General features: G+C 49.2%; 1 protein-coding gene across 1 annotated transcript in view; it reads right to left on the reverse strand.

Moving 5' to 3' along the window:
- Nucleotides 1-2,610: 2,610 nt before the first annotated feature.
- LOC144772075 (ecto-ADP-ribosyltransferase 5-like) overlaps nt 2,611-18,369 on the reverse strand; it is a 26,541-nt gene continuing 10,782 nt past the window's right edge. The window contains exon 3 of the mRNA XM_078656260.1: nt 2,611-3,025. Coding sequence (XP_078512386.1) covers nt 2,931-3,025 — 95 coding nt within the window. The 3' untranslated portion in view covers nt 2,611-2,930. The remainder of the gene's footprint in view (nt 3,026-18,369) is intronic.

The following is an 18,369-nucleotide window of genomic DNA, read 5'->3' on the forward strand; positions in this document are numbered from 1 at the left end:
GGTTCATGCACCATTCACACAGGACTCACAGCTTTGGTAGAGAGAGCAGCGCCCAGCACAGGTCTGCCTCTGGGAAACAGAAACACAGGACTCCGGGGAAAGGGCGTGTATGTATGGAGCATGCATGATAGTTGGGTCACAAAATACATTTTCATTGTGTTTAACAGTATTTCATTCAAAGCTGCAGACACTCAGTGAAAAGAAGTAAATGGGTTGTGCTGTCTTTTATTGCAGCTACACAGAACAATTTATCATTTTGAAATCCACATTAACAGAACGCCCAAAACATCTAAAATGTTAATATAAGCATTTAGAAATGTAAGTCAAAGACTTTAAGCCGATCTAAGTATTATGTAATATTTCAATAACAATACATGCAGGAGGGGTCCATCTTACCACTGTGGATGTAATAAGTAGGGTTCACTCAGATTCTTAAGAAGGCCATAACGGCAAACACAGCGGCCTTTAGGGTGGTGCGACCTGTGCGGCTGCACTGGGCGCTGACCTGGATAAGGGGCACTGACCTCAGGGGGGCGCTGTGTTTAGCAATAACTTAAGATTTAAAACACCTGCTGAAGAGTTCCTTGTGCGCCCAGCTTTCAGGCAGCAATAATAATGTCAAGATAACTCTTGTGATTAATGCTCCTGCTAGAGAGAGATCAGAGTTTTGTCTGGTGGCAGTTTTGACTCGCCATAAAGTAGCCCAGAGGGTTAATATGCCTGCTGCAAAGCACATATGTGTATTTTATGTGGATAGCTGAGTGGATTAGTCAAGCCAGCCTTTACCAGCACTTTAAAACAAATGAAATGTATGTGAGAGAGGGGCTATGGAGAGATGAGGGGCACTTTTGCCAGGTGGTAGTAAGGGAATCCGAGGAAGAGGTCATGAAGGGTTTGCAATAAAAGATTGTCGCACCCGGCGCCACCAAGGCTCTAACTGCAAACTTTATATTACTGGAACATGCCATGTCATCATTGTAGGATGGACCCAGGAAGCTTCAAACAACAGATGCTTGCAAGATGCCTCTGACAGCAAACCACTTTAGACTCATTGAAATCCTGTGTACATCTATTACACCATGGATCCTGTCCCAGCAGGCACAGCGGTCTGAAGGAAGAGTGGTCATTGGAAGGCAAAGAGGAAGTACTATGACAAGGCTAGAGTGTGATTTCTGGCTTAGCAAAGTTTGATGTAAAGACAATGGTCTTCCTGATTCAGTTAGAACCACGAAGATATCATTCAGCTTCTATGATCAGTAAATATGCTTGAGTTAGAGAAGCAATTACTCAGTTATTGGCAGCTAATAACCAGAGTTACTACAGCTGAGTATAGAATGACAACTTATTATATGAATTACCATGTGTGCAGCTGATAGCTACTCACCTTAGTCAACTTGGTTATCAGTGTCCAAATATTATTTAACATATATGTAATTTCACTCACTGAAAATAGGTTCATGTGCATATAAATGAGATTGCCCACATAATACAATAATTTTATTTGATCATAATTAAAATTGTTTGCATAATTATACTTAAATGTGAAACTCATTCATTCATATAGTTATACATGCTAAAATGTATAGGTCTATACATAAAGAGGTGGTGAGAGGTATCTATGGTTCATACTATGCATCCTTGAAGGCTAATGCATTATGGGTAACTGCACCTGGAATGAAATGTCCTTGTCGACAGCCTTCATGTTTTCCGGAGATGGGGTGGATGCGCTAGAAAAAGACTTACAAACAAGGTCTCACTCTGTAGTGTATTATCAACAGAGCGAGTGTTTGAATAGAATCCGCAAACATTTCCAAAGACGTTAGGGGGCAGTGGCGTCTCAGAAACCAGACTTAGGTGTTTACTCAATGAGCTGGTGGCTTCCGGTGTTCGGCACCGGCACTTAATCGTCAACACTGGCGCTTATAGCACAAACTCGATCCAAAGGTATTGGAGCGTTTTTCATGAGCAACAGTTAAGGACACATTAATTTTTGGTAGGCAGTGGCAGATTAAATGATTTGCCCCAAATCACAGGGTTTATTTATTTATTATTTATTTATTTAACGATTTGTAAAGCGCCTGGTGACCCGGAGGCATCCCCGCGCTGTAAAGAACTGAAATGGCCGCGGGAGGGAAAAAGCTTATTTGGGAAACAGCAGAGTTTTAAGCTGTTTGCGGAAGCATAAGTGGACAGGTTCCAGCCGCAGACAGCGGGGGAGCGAATTCCAGCATGTGAATGCTTTTACTGAAAAGCGACGGCCTCCAGTGCGTTGAGCCTATGCAAAGACGCAACCTGCTTCCCCAGCTCCAAAGTCAGCACTCTGGCCCCAATTAAGGTCAGCCTAGAAAAGGGTGAGATATTTATCCTAACCGATATATTATAAATGTTACTCACTTCCTAATATATTGGGTGCAATAAATAGCACCCAATACTGATTATTGCTCTGGAGATGGGGTGGAATATGTAGACTTTGCATTGCCTTTAACAGGATCCACATCAGGTTGTTTATCTGGCATTTTTCCGTCTGAAAATCTGAACACGATTTGCCTGCCAAAATGTATGCAGGGAGTGCAAGGCTTAAGGCACAGCTTATAATTGTGATATGTTGTGGTAATGTCTCTTCTGGTATATGTGCTGCTTTGAGAATGTGTAACCCTATCTAAAAATCAGTAAAGTTAGTGAGATGTGTTGAAGCAGAAGCACCCAATGTGATCCAACATTCATCTGGATCTGCTACCCTAAAACCACATCCTTCTGAATATGCTGTGGGCGTGTCCTCTTGTATTTTATAAAGCTCCAATCACATAATTCATTATGCAATAAAACATGGACATAATAGAGAGTTCTTTAACCATCAAACAATAGTTTAGAGATTCACATATGCAATATCTCTCTGCATCATTTCAAGCATATACGTATTTTAGAAGCAGTTAATTAATCGAGAAAATCATTAGAACTCTAGCACGAATCATCAAAAATCCACTGAAGAGAAGCGGGAGAGGGAACTTGTTATCACCTCCGGGAGCTGTAAACACACAAAATTATGATTTATTAATGGTTAATTTTTATGATACAGACAGAAGTTTCATCAAAGTGCTTTAACAATAGCCTCTCAAAGTACAAGTCTATAATGCAAGATACAGGAGTATCCTCTTTTGTTGGTTTCACCTGCACACCACTTGTGCTGTGCTTGAGAATTCTTTTTTGTTTTTAATATGAACTTAAAAGGGACTTACATCCTGCCTTGTCCCTTTTCTGGCTTCTCATTGGTTCCTGTGCATGCCACTTACCTTTCCTCCATTTCTATTGGCTATAGCATATTTTGCTGCACTTACCAATGCTTGTTCCTCGTCTTTTTCTCTTATCAGTTTCCTGCAGCCGAAATACTGTTAACATCCTCTTTGGTGAAACTATTTTTCCATAAAGTTTTGCCTTTTACTCTTGCAGCATATTTATATTGCAATTTATCCCTGGAGAGATTAAGTGGTTTGCATAAAATCACAGGATGTTGCTCGGCGCCGCGGAGACTCAAACTGGGAGCCCCAGCTCTCGAGTCAGCAGCTTTGGCCACTGCGCCACATCCTCTCCACTCTCTTTATTCGTTATATAGGCGAAACCGATGCATTACCAATGCTTGTTTAACATTTTTTTTGTCAAAGGTGTTTTTATTAATAGTTGAAGAACAGAAAGAAAGAAAAAGAAAATATGTGACAATCCCGCACAACTTCCCTCATGGGGGCATATGGAAACGTAAAGTCAGGCGGTAGAGATGGCACGGACCAAAGGAGCTGTACAACCAAGTTCGGAAGGCCACGAGTACAGAAAAGACAGGAAGCCTAGCTCATTACCAGGATGGAATAGCACAAAGTCAGGGCCATCAGCTGGAGTAGGTGCTAGTGCATAGTCAAAACAATGAAAGAGGCCAGCGTTTCCCTCCGCTCTGACCATCCCTCCGCCTCAGCCGTAGGTCGGGGCATTGCCGAAACCTGAACAAAAAAAACCCCTACACCCACCCTTATTCCCTCCCCCCTCCCCAGTGGTGGTAGCTATATTCATTCATACACAGTCACTTGGGTGGACAACATTTACACTTGGAATAAATGCAGGGCACGCACCGTGGTTGGGCACACCGCAGACGGCAAGCCTTTAGAGAGAAAGCGAACCAGGGGGCCCCAGCGAAACATGAAGTTTCGAAAGTTGCCCAGGAAGACCTCAGCCATGCGTTCCATGCTTAATAACTTCCATAATCTCGCATGCCACAGTGAGAGCGCCGGAGCGTCCTTCTTCTTCCATGCCGCCGCTAGGGTCAGTTTGGCCACACCAATACGCAGCCAAATTATCTTTTTATCAGCCCTGGTTTGGTGTTCAAGATTCGGATCTCGAAGACCCAGCAAAATGTGGGCCATAGAGTCCGCAAGCGGGTAGCCCAGAATCTCCTTAATATGGGATAGGATCTCCTCCCAGTAGGGACGGATGACAGGGCAGTCCCACCAGTTGTGCTTGAAGTCTCCCAACAGGCCACAGCCCCGCCAACATCTGTCCGAGGAGCCCGGAAAAATCCAGCTCAACTTAGCTGGATTGAGGTTCCAGTCCATCATCCTTTTAAGATGGGCCTCTCGAAGCTCCACCGAGTGGTTGTGTTTAGCTATATCATGCCATAGGTGGGACCACTCCTCATCTGAGATATTACGTCCAAGACGTTCTTCCCAAAGGGACATGTATCGTGGTTTGGGGGAGATAGTCGTAGAAAGCAGGAGGCTGTAAAGGAAGGAAATGACCCATCCGCATGGTGGAAGTCTTAGAAAGGAAGATTTCGAAGGGGGTAAGCGGCCTGGTGGCCGCGTCTCTGACCGAGGGAGACAGCGCCCAGTGGAGTAATTGGACATGGTGGAACTGCTCCAACTGGTGGACCTCGTAATCCCATCTACAGTTGTCAAAAGTGAGTGGGGCGTAGCCGTGGAACAAATGCGTGAGAGCTAGGCAGCCCCCCTCCCTCCAGGCATCAAAGGGACCCTCGCATGTAGCAGGTGGAAAGGCAGGATTAAAGTGTATAGGTGTGAAAGGGGAAGGGAATGTCGTCCAACGTTCATCACCAGAGACCGAGTCCCATACTTTCAAAGTAGTACTGGTGGGGGTACTAATGTAAGCATTCAGGGGCCTATCACTTTTAGGTTTCCAAATCAAATTCCATATTGTTCTCCCCGCTACACTCCTGTCCATGTGCAACCAATGCTTCTCCGAGGTAGGCTGGGACCACTCCACCAATACCCGCAATTGTGCCGCCTTGTAGTATAATTGCATATCGGGAAGGCCTACTCCTCCCTCCTTCCGCCGGCGTCTAAGAATGTTAAAGGAAAAGCGTGCGCAACCCCCCTGCCAGATAAAGCGGAGCATCAGTGTTTTGATACGGCGGAAGAAGTCCCTCTCAAGAACAATAGGTAGCGCCTGGAAGAGGTATAAGAGTTTGGGAACCAGGGTCATTTTAAGCGCGTGGATCTGCCCCAGCCAAGAGATGTACAGTGGTCGCCAACGGGCCAGGTCTCCCTGCAACCTCTCCAATAGGGGAGGAAAGTTGGCAGAATACAGTTTCCCAATCGTGGGACTCAGATGGAACCCCAGGTACAATATGGAGGAGAGTGTCCAAGGCAGAGGCGTAAGTGGCCGAAGACGGTCCACCTCCGCCGAAGAGAGCGTGAGGTTGAGGATATAGGATTTATCGTGGTTAATCTTAAAGCCCGCCACTTCCTCAAAGCGCGACAAGGCATCCTGAACGTGGGGAAGGGAGTGAGCAGGGTCCGAAAGGGAAAGCAGGATGTCATCGGCAAACAGGGTGATCTTGTGTTGTTCCCCAGTGAAGGGCAGTCCCCGAATGTCCGGGTTCTCCCTCACAGCGAGTGCCAGGGGTTCGATGCTCAAAGCAAAAAGCAGGAGGAAAAGGGGGCAGCCCTGCCTAGTACCACGCGAATGCAGAAAGAAGGCCGACAGATGGCCATTAACCATCACCCTAGACTGGTGGGTACTGTAGTTGGCTATAAGCATCGCCAAGAATTTGGCCGAGAAGCCAAACGCCTTCAAAGTGTGGAATAAGAAGCTCCAATCCACCCGGTCGAAGGCCTTCTCGGCGTCAAGGCCTATGAGGACCGCCGGAATCTTGAATCTATTGGCCTTCTCTATCAGATGGATCACTCTTCTGGAGTTATCATGAGTTTGGCGCCCTTTAATGAACCCCGATTGGTCCGGGAGGATAAGCGCCGGCATCAAATCCTGGAGTCTGTGAGCGATGATGGAAGAATATAACTTGGCATCCACATTAAGGAGGGCTATTGGTCTATATGAGGAACAATTAGACGGGTCTTTCCCTGGTTTGGGGATGATCGAAATGATTGCCTCCGCCATGGAGCCCGAAGTCGTGCCTGTCTCAGCCATGGTATTAAAAAGTTGCACCAAAAAGTCAGTCAATTCAGAGGCATAGGTTTGATAGAAAAGAGCCGTAAACCAATCCGCTCCTGGGGCTTTTTGGGGCTTCAGTGCTTTAATGGCATTCAAGACCTCCTCCCTGGTAAAGGGAGCAGTGAGCAGTTCGTTCCACTCCGCGGATACCCTGGGGAGCGGGAGTGCGTCTAGGTAATCTCTTTGTCTCCCTGGGTCAAGGGCTTCCCCCGAGTACAGCGCTGCGTAAAAATCCCCGAAGATGCCAGCCTTGGCCTCATCACTATGAGTTAAAGTCCCTGCTGCATCTCGGACCCCCCCCACATATTCCCTCTCCCTCTTGTCCCTGAGTTGGCGGGCCAGGTGTTTGCCCACCTTATTCCCCTGTGAATAGGAGAGGCGTCGCAGTTTTAGCAAGGTAAATTCCGCTCTATTATTGTAGTGAGCCCTGAGTTTGCCCCTGACAGCCGTCAGTGGCCTCAGCGTCTGTCTGGAGGGGTTTTGTTTGTGCGTCCGTTCAAGAGAGGAGAGTTCCCTCTCCAGCTCCTCCCGTTCCGTCCGTCTCAGCTTGTTAAGGGCGGCATTAAGTGACAAACAGCTGCCCCGTATCGATGCCTTGAAGGCGTCCCACCTAATGAAAATCGAAGTATCAGACTCGTGATTAAGTTAAAAAAATTCGCGAATAGCCTTCCGCACCTCTTTACAGGATGTGTCATCCCGGGCGAGGGTGGCCGGAAAGTACCACTTGCGATGAACGTTGCCTCCCGCTGCCCAATGTAAGCAAACCGTGAGCAAACTATGATCAGAGACAGATAGGGGAAAAATGTGGGCTCTGCGCAGGTTCCCCCGCAAGGATTGGCTCAAAAAAATGTGGTCTAAGCGAGAGTAAGAGTGATGAACATGGGAGAAGAAAGTAAAGTCTATAGACTGGGGGTGGAGAAAGCGCCAACTATCGATAAGACCCAAGCCCCCCATCCTCCTCTGTGGAGAAAAGGCCGGTGTCGGATCTCTAGTGATGAGAGCTGTCCATGTCTTTATGCCATACCAGGTTAAAATCCCCCATCACTATCAAGGCACCCTCAACGAAGTCCTCCACAGTCCTCAGCAGACCCTGTACAAACCCATTCTGACCTACATTGGGAGCATACAAGACCAAAAAAGTGCACAACTTGCCGAGGAGCATCCCCTTAACCATTAGCCAGCGGCCCTCTCTTTCGCTACGCACTCCCATAGGTTGGAACTGTAAGGATGAGCGGAAAAAAAGGGCCACTCCCCTATGCTTCGTGGGGGCTGAGGACCTATAAACGATCGGGAATTGCTTCTGCTTAAGGCGGTTTTCATCCTTCCGAACCAGGTGAGTTTCCTGAAGGCCCACCACGTCTAACTGATGATCAAGGATATACTGGGGGGAGTTCAACCCTTTCACATTCCAAGTACCTAATGTGAGAGGCATCACGAAGTTAGAGCCCCATCCCGCTCTGCAATCAGTAGTATGCTATCAGACCCCCCCTCCCCAGCCAGGACCAGAGCCCCTCAACCCTCCCCCAATCGCAGGGGCAAGCAGGGCACGACAGTTGACGCCCAAAATCGCACCACATCATGCCAGGAACAACCCATTATTATCTTATTTATTTATTTTAAAAGTTTTATATAGCACTGGCTAGACCCGGAGGTATCAGAGCGCTTTACATGAGCATCAGATCATAGTTACAGGTTACATCGTTACAAAGGTTACACAGTTCTTAGAGCATGGCAACATAGTTACTTGTAAGGTCGAGATAAACAATAAACACAAATACGTAAGGGGAAAAGCAGGCAAGGTGAGAGATTCAAGGGAGGGGGGTTGGAGCAGGGGAAGTAGACAGATAATGAAGGCGGGAAAGAGGAGGGGAGGGTGAGAGACACAACATGGGGAGAGGAGGGGAAGGGTGACGGGGACAGAAACCGGTAGACGAGTAACCCTGGGCGTCCGAATCGGCTACGCCCACGGAGTAGGCGTAGTGTTGCCTTCTACGCATTTTGCGTAGACAGCGTAGCCGGCAACACTACGCCCACTCCGTGTGCGTAGCCGAGTCGGCCGCCACCCGCCTCCCTCCCGCCCTCCCCTACATACATTATTTAAGCAACTAACCTTAATAAAACAATTTTAAAGCACTTACCGTGTCCGGTGTTCGCCTGGGGCTCCCTTCTTGGAATAGCGTCCCTTCCTGGATACCAATGCGCATGCGCGGCCGCCCGCGCATGCGCATTGGTATCCAGGACGACGCTATTTCAAGAGGGAGCCCCGGACGAGCCCCGGACACGGTAAGTGCTTTAAAATTGTTTTATTAAGGTTAGTTGCTTAAATAACGTATGTAGGGGAGAGCGGGAGGGAGGTGCGTAGTGGGGCTACGCGGAGTGCGGGAGTGGGCGTAGCTTCTCGCCCACTCCGCGTAGCTCCGCGGAGCCCCACTACGCCCACTACGCCCAGGGTTATAGACGAGTCAAGGCAACGTCCAAAGTCCAGTAAGCTGTGATCCCAGGGAAGTGGTATCCCTTCCCTATCTCTATTGCGAGAGGCTCCCTTTACGCAGTGGACTCTCTCAGTGGGGTCTCTGAGACTCCAAGGCCTACATACTGGATCCTTCCCCTAAAAGTGGAGAGGGAGTGCTTTGGCAAGGGGTGCCATACCAAACCTCAAGTGTGAGTGGCTCCCTTGGCGCGGTGGACTCACTCAGCGGGTTCGCTGAGACTCCAGAGTATAAATATTGGATCTTTCCCCAACAAGGGGAGGAGTGCTTAGTCACAGGGCACAAAGGACAGGGGGGTAGGCGGAGTAGCAGGCAAGGGGAGAGATTCAGGGGAGAGAGGATAGGAGCTAGGGAAGAGACAATAAGGAGGGACGAAAAGAAGTCTGCCTAAAGACCGACTGGGTAGGTGACGACCAAGGAGGGAATCCACGGCCCATCTCCCCTATAGCTAAACCAAGTAGCTCCATCGGGCATCAGACAAAATAGTTCAGTCTCAAAACATTGAGAGAGGAGGGAGGGAGGGAGAGACATAAATAGAGGGAGGATGCGGTAGGAGACAACAGGAATTGCAACAATGTGGTTCAACAATATACCAGAAAAAGAACAACAAGTACACATTAAATCAAACAGTCAGCAATACATTAGGGGAGAAGAGAAAGGAGAGAGAAAGTAGTGGTGGGTAGGGGAGGAGAGAGAGGGAGGATAAGGGAAGAGACAACCGTAGAGATGAAAGGAAGTCTGTCTAAAGACCGACTGGGTAGGTGACGACCAAGGAGGGAATCCACTGCCCATCTCCCCTATAGCTAAACCAGGTAGCTCCATCGGGCATCAGACAAAATGATGAATGATAGCATTACAAGTTACAAATTACATCCGTTACCAGAGCATAGTAAAACATAGGCGAAACAACAATGTTACAGTAATTCGTCAAAGGGAGGGGGAGGAAGGAGACATGGCGGGGAGACGGGGCGAACAGAGCCCAATGTCCGACTGGGTAGGTGACAGCCGAGGTGGTGAGCCAGGGCAGATCTCCTCTATAGCTGTCTAGCAGCTCCACCGGGCATCAGCCATGTTGCTCAGGTCTCAGCGGTCAGGGAAAAAAACCCCAAAAAAACAAGGTTACATTAGTTACGGATTGCATCGACGAGACAGGAAGAACCGTGTCCAATGTCCGGCTGGGTAGGTGACAGCCAAGGTGGTGAGCCAGGGCAGATCTCCTCTATAGCTGTCTGGCAGCTCCACCGGGCATCAGACATGCTGCCCAGGTCTCGGCGGTCAGGGAAAAACAAGGTCACAATAGTTACAGTTGCATAGTCAAACACAGAAGAAACAAGTCCCCAATAGAGGGAATGCGGCGGTAGTAACAGGGGGCTGAGAAGCAGTACAGTTCTGGCAGATCGGTAGTGGTAGAGCAATACCTTGTGGGGGTCCAGGGAGTTAGAGTAAATGGGCCCATAGCTGAGATGGGGTCACAGAGTCGTTAAGTCCAGTATCAAGATTAAGTGGTAGGTCATCTCGGCAATAGGGGGTACCATGCAGCATTGCGTTCCATGCCTCTGTCTGTGGTAACTGTAGTCCAGAGTGAACCATCCATGCGATTGGGAGGTGTTTAGCCGGCATCTGCACTATCGGCTCAGAAGTGCGTGGATGCTGAAGATAGGTATAAAACACTAAAGGGTGGTCCTGCAGTAGTGACACTCACTTAGCTGTATCCTTTAGTCTATTGCTTATTCAGCACATCTACAAGCCTTGCTGTGATCCTTGTTGGCGTCTCTTACTATCCTTGAATTCCTGCATGTCTATGCCCATTAAAGGGGGAAAGTAGTTAAAAAATTGTATAGGACGTAAGAAAAAAAAAAAAGAAAAAAAAATGTATTCCCTATATTAATCTAAACCCATCAGGACGATCATTGAACACTATAGATGTACAAAGCCATTCCAAGATGGCCACCACTTGGTCGAGAGTGGTCAGCTAGTAGCTGTAGTCCTTTGTTTGTCTCCCGTGCGCAGTCCTCTTTCCATTGCCAGCTTTTTAGCATGGAGAGCCGATAGCTGCCATTTTGCAGGGACTGTCAATGAAATATATCAATGAGTTCAAACCCATAACCCCCTCCCCCCCTCCAGGCCACCCAACTCAGCACATTCGATGCCTGTCAACCACCACGAATCACGCACACACGCCCTTATGCTACCACCACTACCCATCTCCCCCCTCTCCCGCCCCCACCCCCCCCCCCAAACTTTAAACAAAAACAGGACCAAGAAAGCAGTGCAAGAGAGAACAGCAATAGGCACCGCAAGGGGCCCCTTCAGCAAAGACCGTTGAGGTCGGGGGTGACATGACCAGACAGTGTCCACCCCACACACAGGTCCGGGGTGACGCACCAGAGAGTCAGAGGTCATTCGTGGTACCTGATAGGAATGTGTCCTTCTGGCTCTCACATGGTTCTGACCTGGGGCATCATGCCGCTGATGAGCTGTCAATTCGTGCCTCCGTCACCAGTGCAACCGAGGCCACCGCCGTGTCCCTCTCATGCAGACGAGCCGACAGGTCGTGCCCCCCCGCCACCGCAGAGCGCCCCACTCTCCGCCAGGCCGGGGAGCGCGATCAACGCCTCGATGGGGAGCCCCCCTCACCAGTAGATGTGGTGGTGTCATCCAGGCCAAGGTTCTCCTTGGCTGCTGATAAAGATCTGACCTGGACAAGCCTGTTTTGCCAACGAAAGATGAGGCGAAAGGGGTGGCCCCAGGAATAGGCCACATTCTGATCTCTGAGGAATGTGGTGACAGGGCGGAAGTCCCTCCGCTTCTGCAGCGTCGAAGCAGCCAGATCTTGAAAGAGCTGAGGGCGGTGGTCACGAAACTGTAGGGGGTCAATTCCTCGGGCCTTCCGAAGGATGTGCTCCTTCAGTTGAAAGTCATGGACACAGACCAATATATCAGGGGGTGGTGCTCTCTGGCCCCGAGGAAAGCCCACCCGGTGGACCCTGTCCATCCGAATTTCTTTGAGGTCGTCTTCCGCCAGAATTTGCAGGAAGAGGGCTTCCACATAGCCTCGCAGGTCCCCCCTCTCCTTCCCAGGGCACCGCTCGGATCCTGATATTATTCTGGCGCGACCTGTTCTTTAAATCCTCTGCATGGGCCTGGAGGTCCAGATTTTGCTCCGTCAGTTGAAGCACATCCTGCTGGAGCTGGTGCACATCTTCCGCTAGTCCCAGATCGTGCTTTTCCAGGGTTGCCACCCGCTCACCAATGCCGTCCACATCCCTTCTCACCTCACGCAGATCCGAAGCGAGCTGGGAGCGGAGCTCTGAAATGTCATCCTTGATAGACGTAAAGAGTTCTACCATAAAGGCCTTGGTGGCAGGCGTGTCGCCGTCCCCGCGTGGGGGCGTCGTGCTGGTCCGCCGGGATGATGCAGGTGGTGGGCCCTTCGGCACTCCATCCTTGCCGGGCTTGTCCTTACGGGGTCTGGTCGTCATATCGCCAATCCAAAGGGCCACTCAAGTACAGGAGGGCTGGCCCGACCACACAACACGGAGAGTAATTCAGGTGTCCCCAACCGAGGATATGCAACACCACTTGTGCCCCCCTAGATCAGCAGCCTGGGTCTCTTGGCGGGTACTCACTCAGTTGTCCGTACCACCGGAGTTCGAAATCTATAGGCACCGTCGGTCTCCGCCACCGATAGGCTCCACAAGGCGTAGGACTGCCGCGCTGCGGGACCCGGTTGACACCGCCCACCCCTCCAATCACACTGCCAGGTATGGGTGGCAATCCCGGGCAAGGGGCCTACAGCGCGACTACAGGTGGACAGCCCCGGCTGCAGCCGCCTCTCCTCCCTTCGGGCAGACCGGGAGGGATCAGGGCCCCCCAGAAACAGTCTAGGCCTCAGTGCCAAGGCCACACCACACTAGGCAGAGGAAGCTCTGCTCCAGTCCTCCACTGACCGATCTGACTTTGATCAGTCGCCAACCTGCGGGCTCACCCTGAGCTCTCAGTCCGCTGCCGCTTCACCAACGGCCGGCCCCCGCACCATGCGGAGTCGCGGCCTCACTGGCGCCAAGGCCCTATGCTTCAAATGAGGGTCTCACGCAGCCCTCCACGCATCTCCTGTCACAGGCCTCCGCAACACCGACTCCGCCGCTTCCCGCACCGGTCCGGATGCGCGGGGGGACCCAGAAGCACAGCAGGGCGCCCGGCCCGGACAGGCCCAAAGCACTGGCCTCAATTAGTGGACGCCTGCCCCGGCGAGCGTCTCGATCTCCAGACGCGGCACCACTCCAGGGGTCTGTGAAACCCGGTTCCGACCGAAGCTCAAGGCAGCCTCACCGCAGGGCTCCAAGCCTTCTGCGCGCAGTCTCCGGTAGCTTGGTCAAGTCGCCCCGGCCAAGATGGGCGCGGGTGCCAGCAGTAATCTGATCGGGCAGGAGTAGCAGAGGCTGCAGAGCCAGGCCCCATCCGCACCTCCGTGGATCGCCGCTCTATCCGCTCCGGGCAGCAGGAAAGTGACACCGCTCGCTCCCCCAGGTAACAGGCAACGGCAGGCACAGGTTCGAGCCTGAAATCCGTCCCAGGAGATAGCTTCTCAATGCTAGGCAATTCGAGGCGCCGGAGGGACACAAAACCACGCCTCACTCCGTCGCCATCTTGGCCACGCCCCCCTCTTGTTTAACATTTAAGAACATCAGAACATCCATCCAGCTGACAACTGGAGGCCACATCTGAGATCAGTCATCAACTGATTGGAAAACTGTTCATGATTTGGTTCTTAAGTAGCATCTTCAACCTGCCATTCTGTACCAATGTATAAGCCGTGATCCTCAGAGACTCCGCCCAATAACCTCTTTACTAAGGCCATTACTTTAATCGAGATATGTTTATTTCTAATGTTTTGGTATACTGGAACTCCACAGGGTTAGCAGAGTCTTGTAATGCAATTTCTACCTTATTCTTTCTACCCTGGTCTCAAGAGTAGTAAAGACTTTTTATAAGTGCAATGTATCTCTGGAAATGGTGATGCTACAAGAAGATTTAAAGAATAAAGTTCTCAAGTTTACTTTCCCAGCGATGTGCCCACCTCCGCCATATCAAAACATGCATCTGGGGGCACTCTGGACTACACTTGCTTGTGCAAAGTATTTCTTCACTTTAGGAACAGGGACGAAATGAGAAAGTGGTCTGCTATTTGCAGAAAATAGGGATTGAAATCCCTTGCAAAGAATTTATCCTGTGTGCCTCAACACCTCTGCTGCTTGCTCGGTTAACAGAGATTAAAAAAAATATAAAAAGTAAAGTATGAGCAGAGAAAAGACTAAAGAAATATTGGTGCACACACCTACACTTAACACATTAGAAGGAGACACAGTCAAGAAAACGCAAACTGGTTTCCTGCTCAAATGCCCACAGAGAGTTGATTGTTGTGGCACCCTACCTTCTGCGTACAAAGTCATCAATTTCACTGCTCAGCTACTTTTACTGGTATGCATCTTCCCAGACATGTCGCACGTGTGTAACAAAGAATTCATCCACACACAACCTCTGCTGGCACAAGCAAGCACAAGCAAACAGAAACTTTCTTGAGTCTGGTACCCTGTGCACAAGAACAATTTTGCTAATGTGTACATGTGGTGAAAGAGGACTACAGTGACCCTGAAACCTACTCCCAGTGCTCCAAACATGTTCTAATTAGGACAGCCCGCCTCTCTACTGCAAGCAATAGGTGACAAGGACCGGCAGGCTCTCACCGAGCTGCTCGGCACAGTAACTGTGTAAATGATCTAAGTGTGGCCCATTGGCATTCCTATTCCATGTGCTCTACACAGGTGAGTCCCACTAAGACACAGCAATGAGACAGACACAGTGACTGTGAGAATCTGACTTTGGATGTTTAGCAGGAGTTGTATGCTGAGTCGCTCCACCATCTTGGCTCAAAGATGGTGCACTCACTGAGGCACGTGTGCAAAACAGCCGAGCCCAGAAGAAGCTAAACAGAAACAGGCCTCACTTGCAGCATTTGCATCCAACTGAAGCATAATTGAACACTAACCCAGGTGCCGGTCCTATACTTCGCATGAAGGAAACTTATCTTCTTTCCAACTACCATACCTAACATTTAAATGTGCACAGAATGACTAGACTTCACCAACAGACTCTAGTAAGATAAATATGTTAATGGACACATGAGACAATTACAATTTTACAAGGGGAAACAGCAAATTTATGGTTGCATAGTCTGATTAATATGGACCAGTAACATATAAACTGAGTCACTGAGATAGTAAACCAAGTTAAGAGCAATAGGTATACAAACTATAGAAACTACTCAAGCAACAGAAGCCACACATGCTGCATAAATATAATTTAAACACAATAATACACGATAACTGTGGTGTTTAGGACAGGTCTATAGGTCAGATCTAGAATAACTACCGCCGGGAATCGGCCTTTACAACGAAGCCGTTTCCACGAAATCTTTAACCACGCATGCAGTACAACGCATGCGTGGTTACCACTAATGCCTTTACCACGCATGCCTTTACTACGATGTTTGTAGTAAAGGCATATGTGGTAAAGGTAAAAAAAAAAAGAGGGGGGCTTGGGGGGGTCTCCCCCCCAAATAAAACAACTCACCAGAAGTCACGTCGGCATCAGAGTTGTTTAAGAGAAATCGGGAAAAAATGCTGTTTTCTCTTAACGACGTATGACGTCACCACGCAAATAGTCGAGGAAAAGTTTATGCGTGGTAAACGAATTCCGTTGTAACGCATGCGTGGTACAGGCATGCGTTGCAACGGAATTCGTTGTATCGTCATATATTCACTACCGCCACCACCTCGACTGGCACGATTATCAACATCAGACTCTCAAACCCCCAAATTCTTGCCAGACTAGAAAGCAAAGGTGGGCAAAGAGAATAAGGAAATCAATACTGGCCAAAAAGAACAAAATCTGATACACCTGTACAGGACTTTAATACCTAAAACTGAGCTGAACGATAATAGGAAATGAATTCTACAAAAGCTTGCAGCACTGCACAATCTAGCACAAGGTGCACAGTCTAACACTACATAGTATTGTTAGAAATGGGGGTCTCTAATTGGCAAGGGCTTGCACTTTTCTCCAAGTAGGAAGCCTTCTTCCTAGTCAGGATAAGCGAGTTACACTCCTAAAATAACCCCTGCTCAACCCCTTGGTAGCTTAGCACAAGCATTCAGGCTTATTCTAGAGGCAGTGTGTAAAGCGTCTGCACATAACCAACAGTAATATAGTGAAAATAGTACAAACGGACACCACAACAGTTTTGGAAAAATATCAAATATTTTATATTTTTTTTAAAAAGCCAGAACGATAAAAAGCCACAATACAGTATTTAAAAAGGTACACTTTGCAAGAATACTTGAAAAATACAGTTAGTTGTAGTTGGTAGCTCCGTCCGGGGCTACTATGGTGTCGTGAACAAAAAATCCAAACAGTTCTGGCTGTCCTCGGCATCGCGGGCCACCTGTGGTGTTGGGTAGACCCTCAACACAGTACCTTTAGAAATGATGTGCGTCGGTGACCTCTCGTTGAACTCTGGTTAGCCGGAGTCGATAGGAGACGGTGCCGGAAGTCGGTGCAGGAGTCATCGGGCCCTTGGAGTCACACGTGTTGCAGATCCAACTTCTCGCGGTTGAAGTCGGGGGCGTCGGCAGGCATCGGGTGATGCGGTATGAAGTGCAGTGGTGCGGCGTGCGGTGCCCTCAGGTCGCTGTGCAGGCAGCTGCTCAGTGACGATCGCCCAGCGATGTCAGTGAGACCAGGGCTGCGGTGTGAAGTGATGTGGGGCTCGAAGTGGAGCTGGTAGGTCATGGTGCAAGCTGCATCCACGTCATTGCTGAAGCACTGTCGTCAGCTAATGAACTGGAGACATTGGCGCCGGTGTCGGTATGCCAAGCCTGAGGTGCAGGATGAGGACGGTGCTTGTGTAACTTATGAGCGGTGCCCACGAACCACGTGCAAGTAGCAGCGTCAATATCGGCGTGGAACGTCGTCGGCGGGGATACCAAGGTGGCGTCATGACGCGAGGCCGTGCAAAGTGCAGTGCCCACAGGTCACGGTGCAAGTAGTGGCTTGGTGGCGGCGGCAGGTGGCCTCATTGGTGAGACCAGGGTTGTGTGCCTTTAGGAAATGGAGTCTGCAGCAGCATCGTAGACGGCGTTGGTTTGCTTTTTCTTCTGTTGCAGCACAAAACACACAGGGCTAGATGTAGGTAATAGCAAATTACCGAATGGTAAATACCGAATTTTACCGATTCGGTATTTACTAATCGGTAATTGCTATGTAGGAAAAAAATCGGTAAAAATACCGAATCGGTAAGATTCGGTAATTACGGATTCGTAAGTATTGAAGCCCATAGGAATCAATAGCAAATACAGATTCGGTAATTACCGAATCGGTAAAAATACCGAATTTCCAAGGTGGACAGGGTGTCACTTTGACACCCTGTTGCACCCCTGTTTCTGGCTTGTGTGCCATGTGGCACACATACATGCCCTTAGGGCATGTATGTGTACGCAGGTGTACACAGGTGTACATGCACAGATGTGCATGTACACAGAAATTCGTAATTTACCACCCAATAGTTTTGGGTGGTAAATAACGAATTTCTAAGGGCCTGTATATTTACTGTATATTTACTGATTTGGTAAATTTACCGATTCGGTAAATATACAGATTCTGTAATTTTCTAGCCCCCTACATTACAAAACCCAAATACCGGTCGGTAACGGCCGAAATCGGCCGTTACCGACCGGTATTTGGGCTCTTACATCTGGCCCACAGTCCCCAGTGCTGATGGCAGAAGAACTTAAAGTCTTTGCTGTTCCTGAGATTACTTGAACAGGGGGCATGCTCTACCTCAAGCCCTTGTGGAAAGTTCGGTCCAATCCTTTCACTGCCCAAGACAGAAGCAGCCACTGCAGCCCAACACAACAAAGCACTCAGCAAAGTGGTATTTCCTCCTCACAGCTTCTCCAGCTCTTCTCCTTGGCAGTCTTCTTGGTCGAAAAGAGTTCTAAAGTTCTGGGCTCTGGGCCCCAGTACTTATACTACAAAATCCTTTGGTCTCTCACGCAGAGAGTGTCTGTGCTTCGTCCAAACCAGTTCTTTCCTCTCTGGCCCAGCTTCCTGGCAGGTGGTGGAGAAAGAATTGTGGAAGGCACACCAGGTCCATTCAGGTGCAAGGTAATCTCCTCCCCCTACTCTAAATGCAGCCTTGGTCTATTCAGCCCACCCCTGACTCATCAGACTCTCTAGAACCACTGCACATCCCCAGCACCTGCCACCCCAAAGCCATACAGGCAATCTACATCTTAGCAGAGGCACACTGGATGGCTGAGCAGGAAAATACATACTTTTATAAAAGTGGTATTTTCAAACACAGAATGTA

This window comes from Lissotriton helveticus, chromosome 8 (genome assembly GCF_964261635.1).
Source record: "Lissotriton helveticus chromosome 8, aLisHel1.1, whole genome shotgun sequence".
Classification (NCBI taxonomy): Eukaryota; Metazoa; Chordata; class Amphibia; order Caudata; family Salamandridae; genus Lissotriton; species Lissotriton helveticus.